Consider the following 20,667-nt stretch of genomic DNA (forward strand, 5'->3'; position numbering starts at 1 on the left):
TGCATGTTTTGAATGAGATAATAACCGACACAGAAAAAAAAAAAGGTACAAATGCAATATTCATAGACACTAGGTTTGCATTAACAGATGTAGAAATAGTGCTGTACGTATATATTTGAAAAGTCTGCAGCATAATTCATACATTCAAATTCTTAAGAAATCAACATATGTTGTAACCAAGCAGAATAGAGATACAGCAAATTGATATCTGGATCAACTAAAACAGGTTCTGTATGAAGACTAGCTGAAAGAAGAGGAGAAAGTGATTTTTTGCTGAATTCTTTCAACGAGAGACACTGGACAACCTTGAGATGGCTGAGAGCTACTGCTCTCTCTTTAGTTCAATAAACCAGTGAATAACTAACTTCACGATATTGCATAAAGGGCACTACACATTCGTCAATAAGTAATTTACAACTGTTCCAGATTTTACCAGGTGTTAGTGACACGAGTATGAATAATGTGAAATAGTTCGAAAAAGGAATTAAAAACATGTTTATGACAGTTCAGAATTCTTCCAAGATAACATTCCTTTTTTTAATAAGAGGAAATTTGATGTTTTGAAGCTCGTGCCTATTGATGTACATGAAATGACTCAAAATGTGATTTTGGACAGGATTTTCTTAAGTATTGAAAAAGTTGTAAAATTTTCGATATTTGCTTTTTCCAATAAAATCAACTTTGAAAGTGGTGCGAGAAAACCTTGGAATGAAAACGTACAGCAGGTACCACCAGCTGAAAGTCTATGGCCGATCACGACATCGATATAAATTATCTTCTTTCGACCGATGCACAGACAATTTTGTAAGGAAGAAAGTACAACTGAATGAACTGACCCTAATATACAAGTAGAAATATTTCCTCGACTACGGACAAGAAAGGCAAAATCGGCTTTGAGGAGATGGTGAACAAACCTAAAAGAATTACAGTAAACCTTCGTAATTTTCTCCAGAATTTTAGAGGCAGAATTAAAAGGAAACAAAACTGTGATGCACACGCCCTTTTTCTTTTTCTTTTTTTTTTACCAAAGTTTATTTGTATGGGAAATGAAACGGTTTTAATCGAAAATTGAATCGGAGCCTTGCCTTTGAGGGTCATCAGGATCTGTCCTCTTACATAGAACGTCATTTACAAACCCTGAAAATGTTAATCCGATTTGTCAATCGGAAAGCAGCTTTCTGTAAAGTGTGTGTGCGGGGTTGGTTATAATTAGTTAAACAACTGTAGTATATTACCAATATTTATTTCATCAACCAATACTTTTTCCCCCCGAGACTTCATGATTGGAAGCCGAAGTTGATCCTAATGGAATTTCAAAACGTGGGATATCGAACGAGATACATTTAAAGACTAATTTCCGGTGAATCGGAAATTCCCGTGTACAATTTAGTTTATTACCGATCAATTCGACAGAGAAACGAAAACGATACTATAATGTAAAGATACTACTGATCTGATTTCAGAAGAAAGGTAAATTCATGTCTAAAATTTTCAGACAAAGTACAAAGAACTGTTACTATGACCCTGGTAATTAAACACCATTTAATAAGCATCAAGAAGAAAATCATGATGATGATATGGATTGATTGATTGCAATAGCTTGCACAAGGCCACACTTATTTTGTCGATGGAATCTACCTCCTCAGTACATGACTGTTAGATTGGGACTAGATACAGTAAGAAGTTTGTCTGGCCCCAGTTCAGCATACTTATGATCAAAGATCGTCCACTTTTATTTATGTATATGAGTGTATTAAAGACTATATTGTTCAATATTTAATTATTGTTTAAAGATGTTACGATGTGACTTGAAAGAATCTAACTATTGCTTCTAACAGATCGAGCGATCACGTAAACTTCCTCATTGGCTCTTGCCACAAGGGCAGCCATTTTGAGGGAGGGTACTAGTAGATTACATCGACTCCAGTGTTTCACTGGTACTTAATTTATCGACCGACCCCGGAAGGATGAAAGGCAAAGACGGCGGAATCTGAACTCAGAACGTAGAGACGGACGAAATACCGCAAAGCATTTAGCGCGGCGTGCTAACGGGCTTAGGCACAAGACCTGATATTTCGGGGGTAGAGGCTAGCCGATTACCTCTAATCCAGTGCTCAACTGGTACTTATTTTATCGACCCTAAAAGGAGGAAAGCAAAGTCGACCTAGGCAGCATTTGAACTAAGAATGCGAAATTTCATGAGGCTTATGACAAAGCAACAACAACCACCCACAAGTAGCTTCGCTCATTGTGTTGTTGAGATTGTCAAACATTGTCAATGGCCAACTTCACTTTATAATAATAATGATTATAAAATATCGTTCAAACGATATATTTTTCACAAGTTTTGTTTTATTAACCATACAAAATTAAACATTTTGTTACAATTGCTAAACTCATGCAGATTAGACAAGCATCGTTTAATTAATTCTCATTGTTAAGAAGTTGTCAAAAGAAAAAAAATCGGAGGCGTTCGACGAAGAGATTGTCTGCTGTAGAAAAGAAATGAAACGTATACGTTACTTTGACGCTTTTAAGATATTTATAAAGAATACATTTATATAGGTTTGAGGTGTATAAAAGATATCCATTGAAAAATCGATTCCGAACTACAGAAAACATAATTGGTGATGTCTTGAGAATCAAAGAAATTCGTTAATCAAAACTTCGGTAAACATTTTTGTTTATAGCTTCCTTAAAAGAAAAGTAGATATAAAAGAAAACAAGTAGCATGTAAAGAGTAATTATTGAAGTTGAATGAATTTGGATAAAGTGGAGAAATTAAATAAAAGAAAACAGAAAAGATTGTCAAGAATAACAAACCTGATTTGGGAGGGTATCTATAGGCATTATTATTACCATAATCCACAACATCTGAGCCTGCATTTCTTCTACTAACGAGCGAACCCATTTTTAAAATCCTAGAATGTAAATGTCTTTAAAATTTCTGAATATATAAACATATCACTGAATGCAAGAAGACTTGAGCATGCTGTTGAGTATGCAAAAGCGATAAGAAAGAAGTGAGCATTGAGTCAAGATGCGACTTGGTGGTCAACACAATGGCGCCTACACAGCAGACGTCACCTCAACACATCACAAAAATACGAGAAAACATGAGAAATTTTTTTTTTAATATTCAACCAAAAGTAAATATCATTGCCTTTAAAATTTTGATCTTGAACATAATAGTGGAAATATTACAAAAATATTTTAAAATAATTGTTTAAAAATTTAGTCATTTTTAAAAAGATTCTTTCTATTTTATTTATTTATTTATTATTTTTTTCGATAGATAGTATAAGAGAATTTCTGCAGTGGGGGGAAGTTTAAATAATGGAATAGACATTAACATCAACATTTTTGAATAGTAAACTCTGCCTACAAATGTTCATTGGCCAATGAAAAAGGAGCTTATAAATTAGGTTGTCAATCAATGCACCACAACAACATCTTCCGAGAGTGAAGCTTGTAAACTGTGGTGTCAATCACTGCACCGCCGCCACCACCCGCACCATTGCCACTACTACCGCCGTCACTGCCCCCACCACCACTATTACTAGTACTACTACCACCACCACCACCGTTCTCACCACCACCACTACTACTACAGCAACAACAACATCTTCGGAATATAGAAGCCAGAAGTAGGTGAATATTGGGGCATTGGTACCCAAACGAAAAATGGATAATTTAAAACAACAAGTGATGATTAACCAGTTTGTTTTGGCCGCTGGCTGTCATGCCGAACAAGCTAAACAGTTATTACAAGCCGCAAAATGGCAATTCGAGGTGAGTCTTTATTTCCTATCTATCCTATTCATATTTTCGTGTCACCGAATAAATAAAAACAACATTCTTTATAACGTCTCTTAGACATTTATAGAAGACTGTTATGGAAACATGGCTAATGTTTATCTTATGACGGCTAACATCCTCTTCTATAGTTATAGCTTTAATTTCTGCCGTTACATTCTAATCAAATATTTTTTCTTATAATTATTACTCTGACGTATTAATATTTAATTTTAAATCTCTAATTTCAGGCAGCACTTAGTATGTTTTTCCAAGATTCTTCTGTTCCCATGTGTCGAACGTGCAACGGCAGCCATGCGAACGGAAGCTATTCGGTGAGCACCAGTCTCTCTTTATCTCTCTCTCCCTTTATTTTATTTTTATTAATAACTATTTTAAAACCAGCTTTTTTTTGTTGTCTTGTATCGGGATTGTTTCGTTTATAACAAATTACCATTTGATAATTTTTTATATTCATAAACCCCTACCTCACTTCGCCACATCCTATTACTTAATTCGTTTGTGAATATCGTGTATTTATAATTAAAACGATAACTTAGTATTTCTTCTTCCAAGTATCTCTTTAATATTTAGGTATGTGATGTGTTTGTTTTAGAGTATTTTGTTATTAAATTACTGTATATATATATATATATATATATATATAATGCAATTAGTTGGTAACATGTGCACCTTTCTGTTAGTCTATATATTAGAAGTCTGACTCATTGCCTCTACTACACACACTGCCTAAATATTTACTATTTGTATTTACACTAACCCTTACCGTGTTTTCTTAATCAGCCTATATATATATATATATATATATATAATGCTCAAGTATTTTAAACCAGGATTTATTTATTTATTTATTTATTTGGCCCGATTATCGAGTCTCGCTCACAACTGACACGTCCAAATTTTTCAGCCTGCTAGAGAGTGTGTGGTAGTTGTGTTGTTTAAATCAATGTTTAACATGGTTGGCTGAAAATAATAAATAAGGGGGGGAAAAAAAGGTTATGCTCAGTCATGTTCACTCTTAACTACAATGCAGTTGTCAGTTGACACCTGTTCTAACTTGACTTCGCTTTAATAAAATATATAAATAGGTAAAAAGGTGTGCGTGTATGCGATTAATGATCAATGTTATGATGACACAACTCTATTAGCAATATTGATTTGTTTTGAAAATAACCATTTTTACATTGTTACATAGGGGTTTTTAATAAGGCTATTTAATTTACAGTGATATTGCCCCCTTTGTGTTTTCATATATCATTACCACTTGACGCTGTTTTTTTTTTTGTTTTTTTTTTATATTTCTAATTATTTCCATTCTCACCTTGCTCCTTAAATTAGAAAATCGTTGTTAATGTCTCGTTCAATTGATGGTCCATGTGACCAGTTATTGGATTTAGATTTGGTAAGGCCTCCTCTAAGCTACATAAATAAAGCTTAGCGAAACCCTTGAAAAAATTATCACAATGTTTCGCGAATTTGAAAACCTGCTTTTTAATTATTTTGATTCGTCTATCTTGTTTTCACGCTTGTTTTCGCGAATTTGAAAACGTGCTTTTTTAATTATTTTGATTCGTCTAGCTTGCTTAGCTTATATACCTAAACCCAGTATTACGAGTGACTAAGACGGAAACCAGGTGAAAAAAAAAAAACTACCTCTTCTCTTCGAAGCTTCCCCCTTTGTTACTTTTAGTATATGCAGGCAAACTAACTGTATGTTAGTGTATGATATCGATTAAGCAATCGATCTACTGGTGGTATATTATGCACTAATAGAAGCACCGGTAATCAACGATTGTTTAATGTCAAGGTCAAACGTTTGATATTATTTTTTTAATTGTTTTCATCGTGGGTGGCTTATTGAATTTTTTAAAAGTCATTTTCGAAGATATTTATTTTCCTTCATTTTTCAAGAATTATTTCTGTCAAACGAGTAAATTGTATTTAATTCTAATTTTAATGTCATTTGAACTCGGCCTCTATATTAATTTATTCCGTCTCGCACTGGTATCAAGCAATTTCACTGCTTCAAAATCGATTCAGTCATAATACAAAAATATCTATCATTGATCGGACCTGCATTTTTATTTGTATGTACTTCTGTAATATATTGAAACCAAACGTATAGATTAGAATCAATCAAATTTGATCGTTACTCTTGTATTCATTGATTCGTATGGTTTTTGCGACACTATTTTGAAATCTTGTTGACGTTTGAAATAATAATAGTGTAAGCATTTAATGTACTTACACTATTACTATTGTTATCAATATTATTATGAAGTAAGACCGTCGGCTTATATGTACGATTCGTGCTGTACTGTTACGCTAGTACTATTGTTTGCCCATTATTGTTGCTAATATAACTGTGAAAGCTATTATAAGGAATATATCTGCTAGCTATCTATTATAAATTGTTTGGAGGAAGTAGCAGCGAACTACACATTCAAATAAACAGTGAAGCATCTTGTGCACCTGATCAATGCATGTTGCTTGTTATCAGTCGTCGGTGCGTGGGATTTTCAAGGCAGCATGTTCAATCATTTATTTTTAAACTACTATACCATTTTCGTTATATTTGTTGATGATATGAATTGTATTTAATTTGTAATTCATTAACCAAGATTTTCTTTTTTTTTTTTTTGCTAAATGCTACACTGGTGTCTGAGATATACATATTGTGAGTGTGTGTATAATATTTAGCTTGAGGAGCAGGGAAAAACAGGTTAAACAAGAAAAATCGATAATTAATCAATAGGTTTTACGGGGATTTACATTCAGTGAATTGATGTGAAGGAATTTTTTAAAACGGATAAATCGTATTATAGTGTTTCGTAAGACATAATATATTAACTATATCAAATTGTTGTCAAGGATTTTTACATAATGTACTTATACGAGAATATGTATATTAAAATATATAGTGTATATTTAGTAAATCGTGAGAAAAATGGGTATATTTCTAATGAATTAATGCTACTCCTCCTGTTCAACCTGCTATACTGGTTGGCTGTTTTCTATTTTTATCAATGGCCTTTCATCGTATTTCAAGTTGCTCCCTCTCCCTTTTCTAATAGATTGATTTTCATTTGTTAGCCCCATTTTATTTGTGCGGCTCCCTTTCCTTTGGTTGTAATCCCTTTTCTATTTTTCGAAGGATACAAATTCTGTAATTTGCAAACTAGCTGCAGTTTTGGTGTTGATTTTTCTAGAATCGATTTATTTTGTAGATTTGATCTGTTTTTGTTTCTCGTATTATTACTCAACCTATTATAAAATCTGCTGAGAAAGTGGGAGATTATTATGGGGGAGAGCATGAATGGAAACGACCGGCTTTTCATCATTGCTTTGAAATTGTGAATGACAAACAGGATGGATGGGAAGTGAAAATATGTTGGGATTTGTATCTTTTGATTCTTTCTATGGTATGTCATGGTTTTTATGTGATCTCAGTTAATGTTGGGTGGGCTCAGACGTATAGTTGGGATTTATCAATAAAGGCATTATTCCAGCAGCACAACTAGGATATTAGAGATTCTGCAAAAATAAAAATTTATTTCCAATGGAACGAAAATATTTTTAGTTATTTATGTATTTTAGTTATTTAGTTATTTATTCTTTGAATAGTTAATAATAATTCACTTATGATTAAACCAATATATATATATATATATATATATATATATATATATATATTTATTATGAAAATAAAAAGCACTGTGGTTTCCTTTCAAATTATTGTATATTTTGTATGGTATATTTTAAATTAGGCCATAAACGTTGTTTTAGAGTCCAAGTTGTCAATTCTATATTCTCTTAAGACCTGCTACGAATTAAAATGGTTTTTAATGCCCTGTCTCCCAAAATAATTTTCAGGGAGCAAGGCAACTAGAAATAAATACTGTCTGCAAACATTGAAGTTTGTTATCGGAAAAGAAGAATAATGTTGAAAAGTTTGTTGCAACCAACTTCAATTTCTCCGGAAATAGTCATTCGTCAATTTATTTCCCATTAAATATTTCTAGAATTGTAATACCTAGTGAGTGATCTGATCTTATACTGTATGTTGAAATTATTGCAGTTTCCATCGTGGAAGAGAGACCTTATTGTCATTTAGAAACACGCGCATCTGTTAAATTTTTGTCTGGTTTGCTTTTTTTTTTTTTTTTTCTAATATCTTATGTATATTATTACATCAACACCTTCATTAAACGCTCAGTAAAGCCTTCTTATGAATGGTTCTTTTGTCTACCATATAATTTTGTTTTTCTATTTAAGCCCACTGTCGATGATAGTCAACATTTTCATTCTATTTGCCTAGTCTATTGTTTACGGATGACCGAAGAGAATAGTGAAAGCGATGTGTAAATGTTTCCCTATGTTCTTATATTTTTATTCAAACCTCTTTTGGTACTCGTTTCTCGGATTAGAAAATTCTACAAAAAGTGAAACATGTGGACAGATAATGCAAGAGTGAATTCTTAAATGCCTCTATTCAATAACATCGCAATTTTCCTCAACTGTTATCAGCTGCCAGCTCATTATCAAACAACACTCGGCTTCTTAGAATCAGCAACTCTAAACTTTTTGACATTTTTCTGTTTACTACTTTTTCCTATTGAAACTATAATTGCGCAAAATATTATGAAGTTCCACTCAGCTTCAATTTCTTTTTTTCCTCTAAATTTGTAGCAAGTGTTTGAACACTGAGCTTTTTGGAGCACCACTTCACATAGTGTATCTCCAGCAAGTCAGCTTGACAGAGCCCATCCCTCTCTCCAAGCAGGAAGTGTTTGACTTACTTCTAAGCTAAATAAATATATTTGTCAAACTTACATGGAGTAATGAATTGTTCTTAATCTCTTAACACCTAATTTCCCGATAGGAAAACTGCGGCAGTTAAAATTTAGTGTTGGTCATAAAATACAGATTCTGGTTAGCTAATTGTCCAAGTACTTCAACTATGTCCATGGTTACTTTCCTTTTTTTTTTTCTTTTTTTTTTTTTTTTTTATACTTAGAAAAATTTATTTTGGTATTGCCATAAAAATTAAAATTTCACGAAGAAAAATCTAATTAAAATTTAAAATATAGTTTATGACCTTGGAATAACTTGACTTAGTCCTAGTACTCTTAAATACTATTATTTATAGGATGACCTTATTTCTCTGTTTACAAATGTAATTTATTGATGTGTGTATACATCTACGCATATAATATGAAATATAGTAGCTAGTTTCTCTTTCCGAAATCTTTCGATGTGTAATATTTAGTTTAAATTTTCTAATGTCTAATTTTTTAAATTTTTATTGCTGTTTGGAAAGGATTCGTTTTCACTTGCCAAATAGATATTTGAAATGAGACCAGGTGTACTTATGACAAGCTAGACTACTTTGTGTGTATGTGTGTAATTCAATAGCTTATAGTTAAGTAATCTGTTTTGGCAGGCTGAGATACACAACATTGTTACAATTAGAAAATCCAACGAAACTGGCCGGTAAAAATATTTATAGTTTCCTTAATTCTATCTATGAACATTCGTTTTTTTTTTGAAAGAGAAATCTGAAGATATAAAGGCTATTTATATTCATTTTTCGTTATTTATTTCTTTCGAGTGGAATTAGCAGACGTTAACGATCAAAAGCGTGTCCGTACCGTTCTTCTGTAACGTTGCACATTCAGTGGAATTCTTACAAAAAAAAAAAAAAAAAAAGAGGCTAACAATTGAGGTTAGTCGAGTTTCTTAATGAACATGTCGTCTCCTCTCTATCCTTTCCTTCCACCTTACCAATGCCTTTACCTACCCCCCACCGCACTCATTCGCTCAACCCTAGTCCCCTTCGTTGACTGCCACTGCTCTAGGATTCCAGACTAACTGGCCTACTACCTTGCCGTTCATACTGCTAGCATCATTCCTGGCAGTTGTGCTTGGAATGCCCAGACATTTGGACAGGATTACCGTACTGGTGTGCCATTTTTTAGATCAATGACTTCACAACATAGGATAGTATTAAAATATATAAAAGCAAAATTGTAATAAAAAAAATAAATCTTTGTGTATCAGTTAAATGTTAAAAGGACTTTGAATCACTCTGTGTCCCTTCCTTTGAAGACATAGAAAGATCTAGATGCGGTTTTAGCAGTTTTAATATCCTCATAGACTCCCTCATGGCAATTGCTTCTTATACAACATTTAAAATCCATTAATTTAGGGAATTCTTAACTTAAATTTCCATCTTAGATGTTGAAAGAAATTAAAACGTGACAGTAATTGTGACTCAAAAGATGAAATCAATTTAAAGAAATTAAGAGTAAAGTTCTTAATTTGATCTTTTAGCTGGCAAGCCAACAGCTACATGTTTTGGCCTTATTGGGTCTTGTCAGTAAAGTATCTTTATTGCTCACTGCTCTATTGTCAAATAGAACTTGTAGAGATGTTGGCATTTATATTACTTTGTCAAATGTAATATTTATATATATATATATATATTCACATTATCTTGAATTACTCATGCATTTTCTCATAGCTTTGATATTTCAATATTTCAGTGATGTGATTGTGTATTTTTAGAATGACATTGTTGTGTAAATGTGAGAGGCTGGATCTGGCCAGTCTGAATATAAAACAGGAAAAAGATCTGGGTTGGATATGGCTGTTTAAATGCTAAGCGATTAAACAGGTTAGCATAGTCATGGTCCAATCGATTCTTATTCTGTTATTGCCCTCCTAGACAGGTTGGAGAATCGTGTCTCAGCTTTCATTTTTTGGTTTTGTTTCTCTGGCTGGATGCTCTTCTGATCACCCACAACTTTACAGAGGGTATTTAGTGCATTTTATCAACAGTAAATTTGGAAAAGATTATAAATTCCTATTTTCATTCTCCATTATAAATTGGGAGCATTAACTTTTTTTTTAAACTTATGCAGTGAAATGGTAGTCCTTATAACAAAATATCTTGCTGTTTGTATTCTGAGTATCTATTCAAATCGTAACAAGTCACATTTGCTTTTCATGGTTTCTGGGGTTGATAAAACTAAGTACCAGCCAGGGTTGGGTGAACAAGAATGTTAGATTATAGGATATACCTTGTACTTTTTCTGGATCTTTGTGTTCTGAGTCTCTGAGATTAGTCTTAAATTATCATCCAGTTTAAAACATATCTACCTTGGAGGCTTTTAGCAGATTCCGGTTCATCATATATGTATATATCTTTGTGTCTGTATTTGTTCCTCCCATCACCACTTAGTGATGGTGTGTTTTGTCTTCATAACTTAGTGGTTCGGCAAAAGAGACTGATAGAATAAGTAGTAGGTATTAAAAAATAAGTTCTGGAGTCGGTTTGTTCAACTAAAACCCTTCAAAGTGATGGCACAGCATGGCCACAGTCAAATGACTGAAACAAATAAAAGAATATATATGTGTTCCATGTAAAAGCACTCAACACACCCTGTAAAGTGATTAGCATTAGAAAGGGCATCCAGCCGTAGAACCTGTGCCAGCATGGATAATGTATGTTAAATGATGATAAAATCCCATACGGTGGGCCCAATTCAAACTATGAATGTAATAGGTGCATTGGAATTACAAAAACAGATTTTGTATGTGGTAGATGCACAGGAACAATAAACACTAAGAGTGCATGGGAAAATAGATGTTCTCAAATGCCCAAGAGATTCCCTAAAGGTTGTAGATAGCTTATGACCTAATTAAGTGGTGGAGGATATTTTGAAAGTATTGTAGTCAGAGTAAGAACAGGCTGGAGAAGGTCCAGTATGTTACTACCCATGTTAGCAACAAAAGGTTTTTCCCTCAGTGAAAGATAGACTATATGATACTTGTGTATGAACTAGAATTCTACATCGTAGTGAGATGTTGACTCAGAATGAAGCAAGCTTATTCTGCTGGCTATGCAGTATCATTGTACATGAACAACAGTACAAATGAGTTTACAGAAAGCCGAGTGTAAGAGAAATCATATGTAGTGTGCACGAGGAAGACTGTGTTGGCTTGGACGACATCATCGTTTAGCGTCCGCTTTCCATGCTAGCATGGGTTGGACGGCTCAACTGGGATCTGGGAAGCCAGAAGGCTGCACCTGGCCCAGTTTGATCTGGCAATGTTTCTACGGCCGGATGCCCTTCCTAATGCCAACCACTCCATGAGTGTAGGGGGTGCTTTTTACGTGGCACAGGTGTCAGACGAGTCTGGCAAACAGCCACAATTGGATGGTGCTTTTTATGTGCCACCGGCACGGGGGCCAGGCGAGGCTGGCAACGGCCACGAACGGATGGTGCTTTTTACGTGCCGAGAGTTGGATAAGGTGCTGATGGCTTTACAGTAGATGGAAACTGTGAAAGGGAGGAAATCCAGAAAGATAGGAGTTAGGTAGTAAAACTTGATCAAGTTATGTTGAGCTTAACACAGGAGTGACTGAGGTGAATGACAGTATACAGCACTTGAGAAAACGTGTCCAACTAGGATGGCACGGCATAACTGAGTATCTGGATGGATGATGTGTATACAGACAACTGATTCCTTCACTCATGTCCCTGCTTCCTTCTCTCAAGCCACTTCCTTTTCATCCCTCTCTCTCTCATTCTTGTTATCAACACTGTTCATATTTACCATCATCTAGCCATCTTTTGTTCACATTTATCTCTCGCTTTTCCCTCCACCCACATGCAACCTTAACCCCACCTCATCTCTATATTGCTCATCCCCCTATTACTTTTCTATCTGCTGTATTATTTTGCTCAGGAAAGCAGAGCCTATTATTACGTAGCATATATCACCATTTCTGTCCTACATCCATCCTTCAGTTTCCGCGTTCTCTTCTATTCACCTTTTTGTGTGTATCACCTTGAGGGTGCATTCTGGCACTTCGTCAGCATCATCTCTACCTCTCTTTCTGGCACTACTCCAACCACCCTTGACTACCCATGTAAAATGCGACTTAGCCATGAATCTCCTCCACAACAATAAACATGTTCCTACCATCGTAAACTAGTAACTGTTCCTATCTCTTAACATCTAGCATGGGGCAACCACCATACCTCCTATCCTCCCTATTGGGTAAGGCAGTTCTTTAACTCTTTAGTTTTGTCAGTTATTAGGTGACCTCACTAGCACTGGTGCTACAAAAAAAAAATACCATGCATACTCTGTAAAGTGGTTGATATTAAGAAGGAAGAGGATCCACCTGTCAAAACCATGCCAAAACTAAGACACCGGTACAAGATGTCGTCCTCTGACCCATTGGACCCTATCCAAGTCTCTGACTCGTGCCGGCTTGGAAAGTGTATATAAAAATTATATATATATATATATATATATATATATATATATATATATATAATATATATATATATATATATATATATATATATATATAAAATAGGCTGTGTGGTAAGAAGCTTACTTCCCAACCATATGGTTCCAGGTTCAGTCCCACTGCAAGTGTTTTCTACTATAAGCCCCAGAAAACCAAAGCCTTGTGGTTGGGATGGATTTGATAGCCAGAAACTGAAAGAAGCTCATCATATGTGTGTACGTGTCTGGTTGTCCCTTCCTCCATAACTGCTTGATAACCAATGTTGGTGTGTTTACATCCTCATAACTTAGCAGTTCAGCAAAAGAGAGGAATAGAATAAGTTCTAAGCTTAAGAAATAAATCCTGGGGTTGATTTGAGTAAAAACCTTCGAGACGGTGCTCCAGCATGGCCACAATCAAATAACAAGTAAAAGAAATATTAGTTTGGTGCATAATTATTGTAGTTTTTTTTTCTCAATAAATTTTATTCCACAAAAACAATAACAATTAACAAAGACATCTTTAAATGATTGTTCTGGAGCATATTCACCATCTACTTCAATTACTACTTCCCATTTGCTTGGCAGACGGTCAGACCATCATTTAAGGATGTTATTGTTTTTGTTGAAAAAAAGCCGCAATAATTATGCACCAACCCAATAAATATATATATATACATAGGCCTGTTTTTACCTACATAGAAAACGGAGTCCATTACATACAATGAATGTTTTACAGAATATTCATAGCAGGCTTCTTTGTTCATTTTTTTTTTTTCTTGCCCAATTAAATTTTTATTTCTGATGTAATTATTAAACATCTATTTACAAAACCCTATACAAGGGGGTGCTGCAAAATTCTTGGCTTTAAGGGTATCATAAAAGGCCTGGTTGGAGACCCAACCTTCCAAGTTCTTTTACAGGGTTTAGAAAAACTGAGGGACTGCTTCAATAAGTGTGTGAATCAGAGAGAGGAATATGTTGAATAAAATCAGTTAACTGATCATCCTGTGTTTTCTTTTACCCAGAACCAGGAACTTTCATTCCACCTTGTATTGTATTCACTTGGTGAAAATATAGGTGAAAAATGCTTACAGATGAGGCCTTAATGATTAAGGGGACACTAATGATAAATCTGTTGCTGTATGTGTACACAATGCATGTCAGTGGTGAAACAGCATACATTAAAAGAAAGAACAAAAAAAAAAAAACAGACTGCATACAAAAATATACCATCCAGGCTAATTGACAAATACTTGTTCACCTACAACCACTAGCCAACAGACTAGCTGCTGCTGCTGCTTTGTCTATTCTATCCAAGTTTCTGCTCTTCTGAATAAGTAAGCTATGTATCATCTCAACACAACCCACCTGATGTTTTATATCCCCCACTTATTATATACTGCACTATCTTGTCTGGAGGACCTTACACTGAACAACTTTGCCTATGTTACTGCTGTTGTTGTTGTTGTTGTTTTAAATCTCAGATAAGACCTGAATGAGTATACAGTTATGACTGTCTCCAGTATGTTGTGATTTTAAGAAATTTTGCTATTTCTGGCAGTTAGACTCACTGTATAGGGGCTCTTTGTTAGTATGTTTACTGCATATATACATACATACCTCTGAAAGTTGAGGTTGAACATTTTTTTTCCCTCACCAATTTAGTAGCATCTACAAAAGAACCACAGGTGCTGCTCCTTGCAGTTGAATATTTAAAAACAAATCTTCTATAAAATTTCAAACCTGATATGCACTAAGATTGAGTAAGCTGCTTTTGATTTAAGAAATCATGTTGTCTTCACAGAATTCAACAGTTGAAGCTTTGTTACAGTAATAGATTCTGCTTTGACATAAAAAAAAAATCAACAAGAATTTACATGACACTTTCAGCAACAGTTGATAAGCAGTTGAAACAGGGAAACAGCATCTGATCTTATTAACTAAATCCTCCAGCAGAGGAAAAGCATTTTAAGCACCTGTTGCAAAGCTTTAACAGTGCTTGCAATTATAACATTCACAAACTCATGGTTTAATCAATAATTCCCCCAACTTCCCACTTGTGTTTTCCACATGAAATGGTTCCTTTCGAGTGCTGGGCCTCACTGAGGCAAAGTGGCTGAGCTCCTTTCAAGTGCTGGGAGTCACGGAGGCAATGACCATGCATGCACTTTTGACATTGTCATGCTTGACAAGACCCATCAAGCCAAGCAAAATCCAGTTGTGGTACATAAAAGCACCCATTATTACCATCCAGGCTAATTGACAAATACTTGTTCACCTACAGCCACTAGCCAACAGACTAGCTGCTGTCACTGCTTTGTCAAACTATCCAACCCATGCCAGCATGGGTAACAGACATTAAATGATGTGTTTAAAAGAGGTTCCGCTTTTTAACAAATATATTGTTCTCAAATAGAAGAATTCAGATTTACTACACAGGGTTGCTCGCTATGAGCATTGTTCATGTGAAGCAGTACTAAAAGTCATGGTCTGTGAGCCATCAGCTACCTGTACACAACAAGTCTCCAGAAAAGAAACATTATAAAATACTTATGTAATATTGTTTATTATTTGTTTACAAAATAAATATAAGATTAAAAACTTGTCAGCTTTTATTATATTCAGTATTTATATTGTTTCCGGTATAAATTAACATTACTAAGAAATATTACCGGTCCCTGGCACATTGTGGGGGAAAAAAACTGCCTGTATGCTACATCAGATAGTTTGAGAAGCACTGCTATAAAGAACATATCAACATGTTTTCGCAACAAAGTAGATGAAATATAACCCCTGGTTAATCATTAAATGCAAGTATAGGATCTTGTGTATGTAATGCAGTGAGTTGAAAAATTTCAACTCTAGTTTTTCATGAAATTAAACTAAACTTGCTTTTGAAGCATCTGAAATCGAACAAATATGAAAGATAACCAATAAAATCAATTAATTGAAATTTTTTGGAAAATATAGAAAATGCTGTATGCAAGTAGATCTGGTCTTTCGTTTTTAAATCATCTGATTTTGGGGGGAATTGGGGGTTGTTTGTTTTTTTTAACAGAAGTTTACCAAACATAGCACACCATTTCATCAGCATTTCTGCCATGATATACATTCAGTATTTATTATTGAGCTATATTAATCATTCACTTATAGAAATATTATTTGTACTAGTGCTGGCACCACTTAAAAAGCACCCAGTACACTCTGTGGAGTTGTTAGCATTAGGAAGGGCATCCAGCTATAGAAACCATGCCAGAACAGAGAGGGGAGCCTATTGAGGCCCTTTACCCCATCAGCTCTGGTCAAACTATCCAACCCATGCCAGCATGGAAAACATATCAAATCATGATGTTGATGACTAGTATGTATAAATATGTTGCAATTTTAGATTGATTTATTAAGGCTTATCACTTGATATCTATGTTATGTGTCAGTGATACTTAATGCTCAGTTGAAGCTTCTTCAGTTTCTCTCTACAACCATCTTGATCTGAAATGCTTCTAATGTTGCTTGTGGTTTCATATCCTGGTTTAATAACATTACAGTTCTTTTGTAATTTGTTATGCAACCTTTCGAAAAGAAGGTTATTGTTTGAACAGCAAAAATAGTTGTTTGTTCAATCCTAGAGGATTGGTTAAAATGAGGAAAGCAATGATACTTTTTAACTGTTTCCCTATTTTTCTGTGTGGGTGATTATGGTTGATTATTTAGGATGATTATAGACACAGGTGTGGCCATGTGGTAAAAAGTTTACTTTTCAACCACATGGTTCCAGCTTCAGTCACACCATTTCACCTTGGTAAATATCTTCTATAGCCCTAGGCTGACCAAAGCCTTGTGAGTAGTTTTAGTAGAAGGAAACTGAAAGAAGCTTGTGTGTATACAGGCACAGGCATGGCTGTGTGGTACAAAATTTGATTCCCAACCACATGGTTCTGGGTTCAGTGCCACTGGCACTTTCGGCAAGTGTCTTCTATAGCCTCGGGCCAACCAAAGCCACATGAGTGGATATGGTAGATGAAAACTGAAAGAAGCTCGTGTGTAGTGTTTATGTATGTAATGTATATATGTGTCTTTGCTTGTTTGCCCCCCACCCCAATCACGTAACAACTTCTGTTGGTGTGTTTACATCCCCATTACAAAATGGTTCGCCAAGAGACCGATAGAATAAACCCTAGCTTTAAGAAAAAGAGTACTGGGATCAATTCAGTGAACTAAGACTCTTCAAGGGGGTGCCCCAGCATGACCACATGACTGAAACAAGTAAAAGATAAGACTCCAGACTTATTACTTCTCCCCCCCCCCATCCCCACCCCACCTTTTTATGTTGGTTTAAGTAGATGATTATTAACTTTTTGTTGGCAAAAGTTGGAATATTATGAAATTCTGTAAATTTAGTTCAATTGTAACCAAAGCTGTTTTTGTGCCAAAGATTTTCAAGGAGCTCGTTAATGGAACTTCGTCTGAAATGAATTTGGAAAGTTGCTGAAATAATTTGTATTTGCCCTGAATTAGATATTTACATAAATTCATTTTTTTTTTTTTATACCAAATTGGTAAATGTTTAAATATTAATTTTTTTTATTTATTTGATTTTATTGGTGCGTAGTGAAAACTGTTTGAAGGAGGGAGGATAGAATCTGAGGAAGTAGCTAAGCATCAGATACACTTGTTAATCATCATCATGGCCATTTTTCTATGCTGACATAGATTAGTTTTATTGAAGCAGATTTTCTCTGGCTGGATGCCCTTCCTGCCACCAACCCTCACCAGTCTCCAAGCAAGGTAATAAAATCCCTGTGGTTAGACATGATCTCATAGGATACTGGAAATGATTGACACTACTTCTATAACAGCAACAGTCATTTTACAGCTATCATGTATCAAAACAACAAGGCACAAACATACATGGATTCCCACATATTTATGAGAGTTCGTGTGTGTGAATCAATATATATCGACATCACGACGAAGAAGAATGGATAATTATACAACTTTAAAATTTGTTTATTGTTCTTCTATTTTCAGTCATTTGACTGTGGCCATGCTGGAGCACTGCCTTTGGTCAAACAAATCGACCCTAGTACTTATTCTATTGGTCTCTTTTGCCGAACCGTTAAGTTACGGGGACATAAACGCACCAGCATCACTTGTCACAATGATGGGGAGGGGGGCAAACACAGACACACAAACATACGTATATATATGTTTCAGTCATTTTGACTGCGGTCATGCTGGAGCACCACCTTTAGTTGAACAAATTGACTCCAGGATTTATTCTATCAGTCTCTTTTGCAGAACTGCTAAGTTAAAGGGATGTAATCACACCATCATCGGTTGTCAAGTGATGGTGGGAGGACAAACACACTCAAGTACATGCACACACAAATACATCCATATATATATATATATATATATATTTCAAAATGTGACCGCGTGTGTACCGTTGGGGATTTTTTTTTTTTTTTTTTCCTGTCTTCCCTTCTCTGGATCTTTCCTTCTATGTTTCTGACGAAGAGCTCCGCTCGAAACGTTAAACCTCCTTCTTTCCTGAGCGTCCAATAATACTATATTTGTTCCACGTCCTCGCGTTATTGTGTTTTTTTGTGCTTTCATGTTTGGATTAACTATAAATATATATATATATATATACACACACATACACACACACACGACGGGCCTCTTTTAGTTTCTGTCTACCAAATCCACTCGTACCATCTTAATGTTCTTTGTAGCATTTTGGTGTATTTACTTGATTTGGTTGCAGTGCATGTTCCTCCAGGTTAGACATTCCTATGCTGCTTTGCTCAAGGTTTTACTCATGCTAACGGGTGAAGCGAACTGAGGATTCCAGTGTTAGTCCTTCTTAAAGTATATTCTAGGTGAGGGAATCGTTAAACCTTTGGGTACATGACAGTAGATGTATGGCAGACTTCTTTCAGTTTCTGTCTGCCAAATCCACTCAGAAGGCTTTGGTCAGCCCAGAGTTGTTATATTAGAATACACTTGCCAAAATGTCACACAGTAGGACTGAACCCAGAACCATGTGTTTGGGAAGCAAACCTCTTACACTACATCCACACTTGTCTGCATGAGAATTGCTGTGGATATGAATGATGCCCAGAGATTCTTTTCTACTCTAGGCACAAGGCCTGAAATTTTTGGGGAGGGGCCCAGTTGATTTGATTGACCCCAGTATGCAACTAGTACTTAATTTGTTGACCTCAGCAGAATTTGAACTCAGAACGTAAAGACAGACAAAATACCACCAAGCATTTTGCCCGGCATGCTAAAGTTTCTGTCAGCTCACTGCCTTAAAATAATTTCTACTGTAGGAACAAGGCCCAACATTTTGGAGGGGGGGGGGGCTGTCGATTAGATCGACCCCAATATGCAAATGGTACTTAATTTATCAACCCCGAAAAGATGAAAGGCAAAGTTAACCTCGGCAGAATTTGAACTAAGAACATTAAAGACAGACAAAATACTGCCAAGCATTTCGCCCGGCAATCCTAAAATTTCTGCCAGCTCGCCACCTTATGATGCCCTGAGATTGGCATAGAAAGGGATCTAACAGTAGAAATGAATCAGAGATTAATGTCAAATTTGAAAATATGAGATTGCTTCATAACACCAAAACAATATATTGTACACTAGTCTGTTAGACCAGTATTTATTTATTTTATGTTTCATAAATCATCTTTAATTAAAAACAAAGAATCTTTAAATTAATTTTCATTCAAGTTACCAATTGTTATTGAATATTTATTTATAAATTAACATAGGTGGTGTTCCAGCATGGCCACAGCCAAATGACTGAAACTAATAAAAGAATAGCAATAGAGGTTTATTTATTGGTCTCTTTACTGTGTCTTGCCCATCATGGTTGATTTTTGTTTTATTCAATTTTTTTTTTCTTTTCCGCCTTTCATTTCCACAAATTGATAAAATATAAATACACCAGACGAGTAGTGGGTGTCAGTTCTATTATATTCCTGTAGACTTATGATGCAATTAACCAAATGCACCAAGTATGTGATACATTGAGACTTCAATAGACTCTGAAATAGGGCGTTGTGTAATGTTACATCATCGTCGTCTTTAACGTTCACCTTTCATGCATATGAATTTTTAAATAAAACAAAAGTACTATATATATATAAAGAAATTTGCTTCCCAAGCACATGGTTCCAAGTTCAATCCTATAGTGCAGTACCTTGGGCAAGTGTCTGTTATTGCCCTAGGTTCAAAGCTTTGTGAATTGATTTGGTTGATGGAAACTGGAAGAAGCTTCTGTGTGTGTGTTATACTCATACACATTTATGTACATATCTGTGTCTTTGTGTTTGTCCCTCATTACCACTTGGCAGCTGGTGTTGGTTTGTTTACATCCATGTAATGTCATCAGTTAGTGTAAGAGACCAACAGAATAAGCACCAGGTTTTAAATAAATGCTAATCAATTCATTTGACTAAAGCCCTTCAAGACAATGCCCCAGTATGGCCACATCCCAATGACTGACACAAATAAAAAGTGTGTGTG

General features: G+C 35.0%; 2 protein-coding genes across 6 annotated transcripts in view; one reads left to right on the forward strand and one right to left on the reverse strand.

Annotated features, from left to right (window-relative positions):
* LOC115221055 (probable E3 ubiquitin-protein ligase MGRN1) overlaps window positions 1–3,102 on the reverse strand; it is a 77,900-nt gene extending 74,798 nt beyond the window's left edge. For 4 of the 5 annotated variants that reach the window (XR_005002663.1, XM_029791267.2, XM_029791269.2 and 1 more), the window contains exon 1: window positions 2,824–3,101. Coding sequence is in view for 4 of the 5 variants with exons in the window: in XM_029791267.2 (XP_029647127.1) it covers window positions 2,824–2,911 (88 nt within the window). In the remaining variant the exon portion in view is untranslated. Of the gene's footprint in view, window positions 1–2,823 lie in introns of all 5 variants that reach the window. The other variant, XM_029791268.2, reaches the window with a different exon arrangement.
* Window positions 3,103–3,462: 360 nt separating this feature from the next.
* LOC115220781 (UBA-like domain-containing protein 1) overlaps window positions 3,463–20,667 on the forward strand; it is a 47,160-nt gene continuing 29,955 nt past the window's right edge. Inside the window, exons 1-2 of the mRNA XM_029790929.2 lie at window positions 3,463–3,792; window positions 4,047–4,130. Of these exons, the coding sequence (XP_029646789.1) occupies window positions 3,685–3,792; window positions 4,047–4,130 (192 nt within the window). The 5' untranslated portion in view covers window positions 3,463–3,684. The remainder of the gene's footprint in view (window positions 3,793–4,046; window positions 4,131–20,667) is intronic.

Source organism: Octopus sinensis, linkage group LG17 (genome assembly GCF_006345805.1).
Source record: "Octopus sinensis linkage group LG17, ASM634580v1, whole genome shotgun sequence".
Lineage (NCBI taxonomy): Eukaryota > Metazoa > Mollusca > Cephalopoda > Octopoda > Octopodidae > Octopus > Octopus sinensis.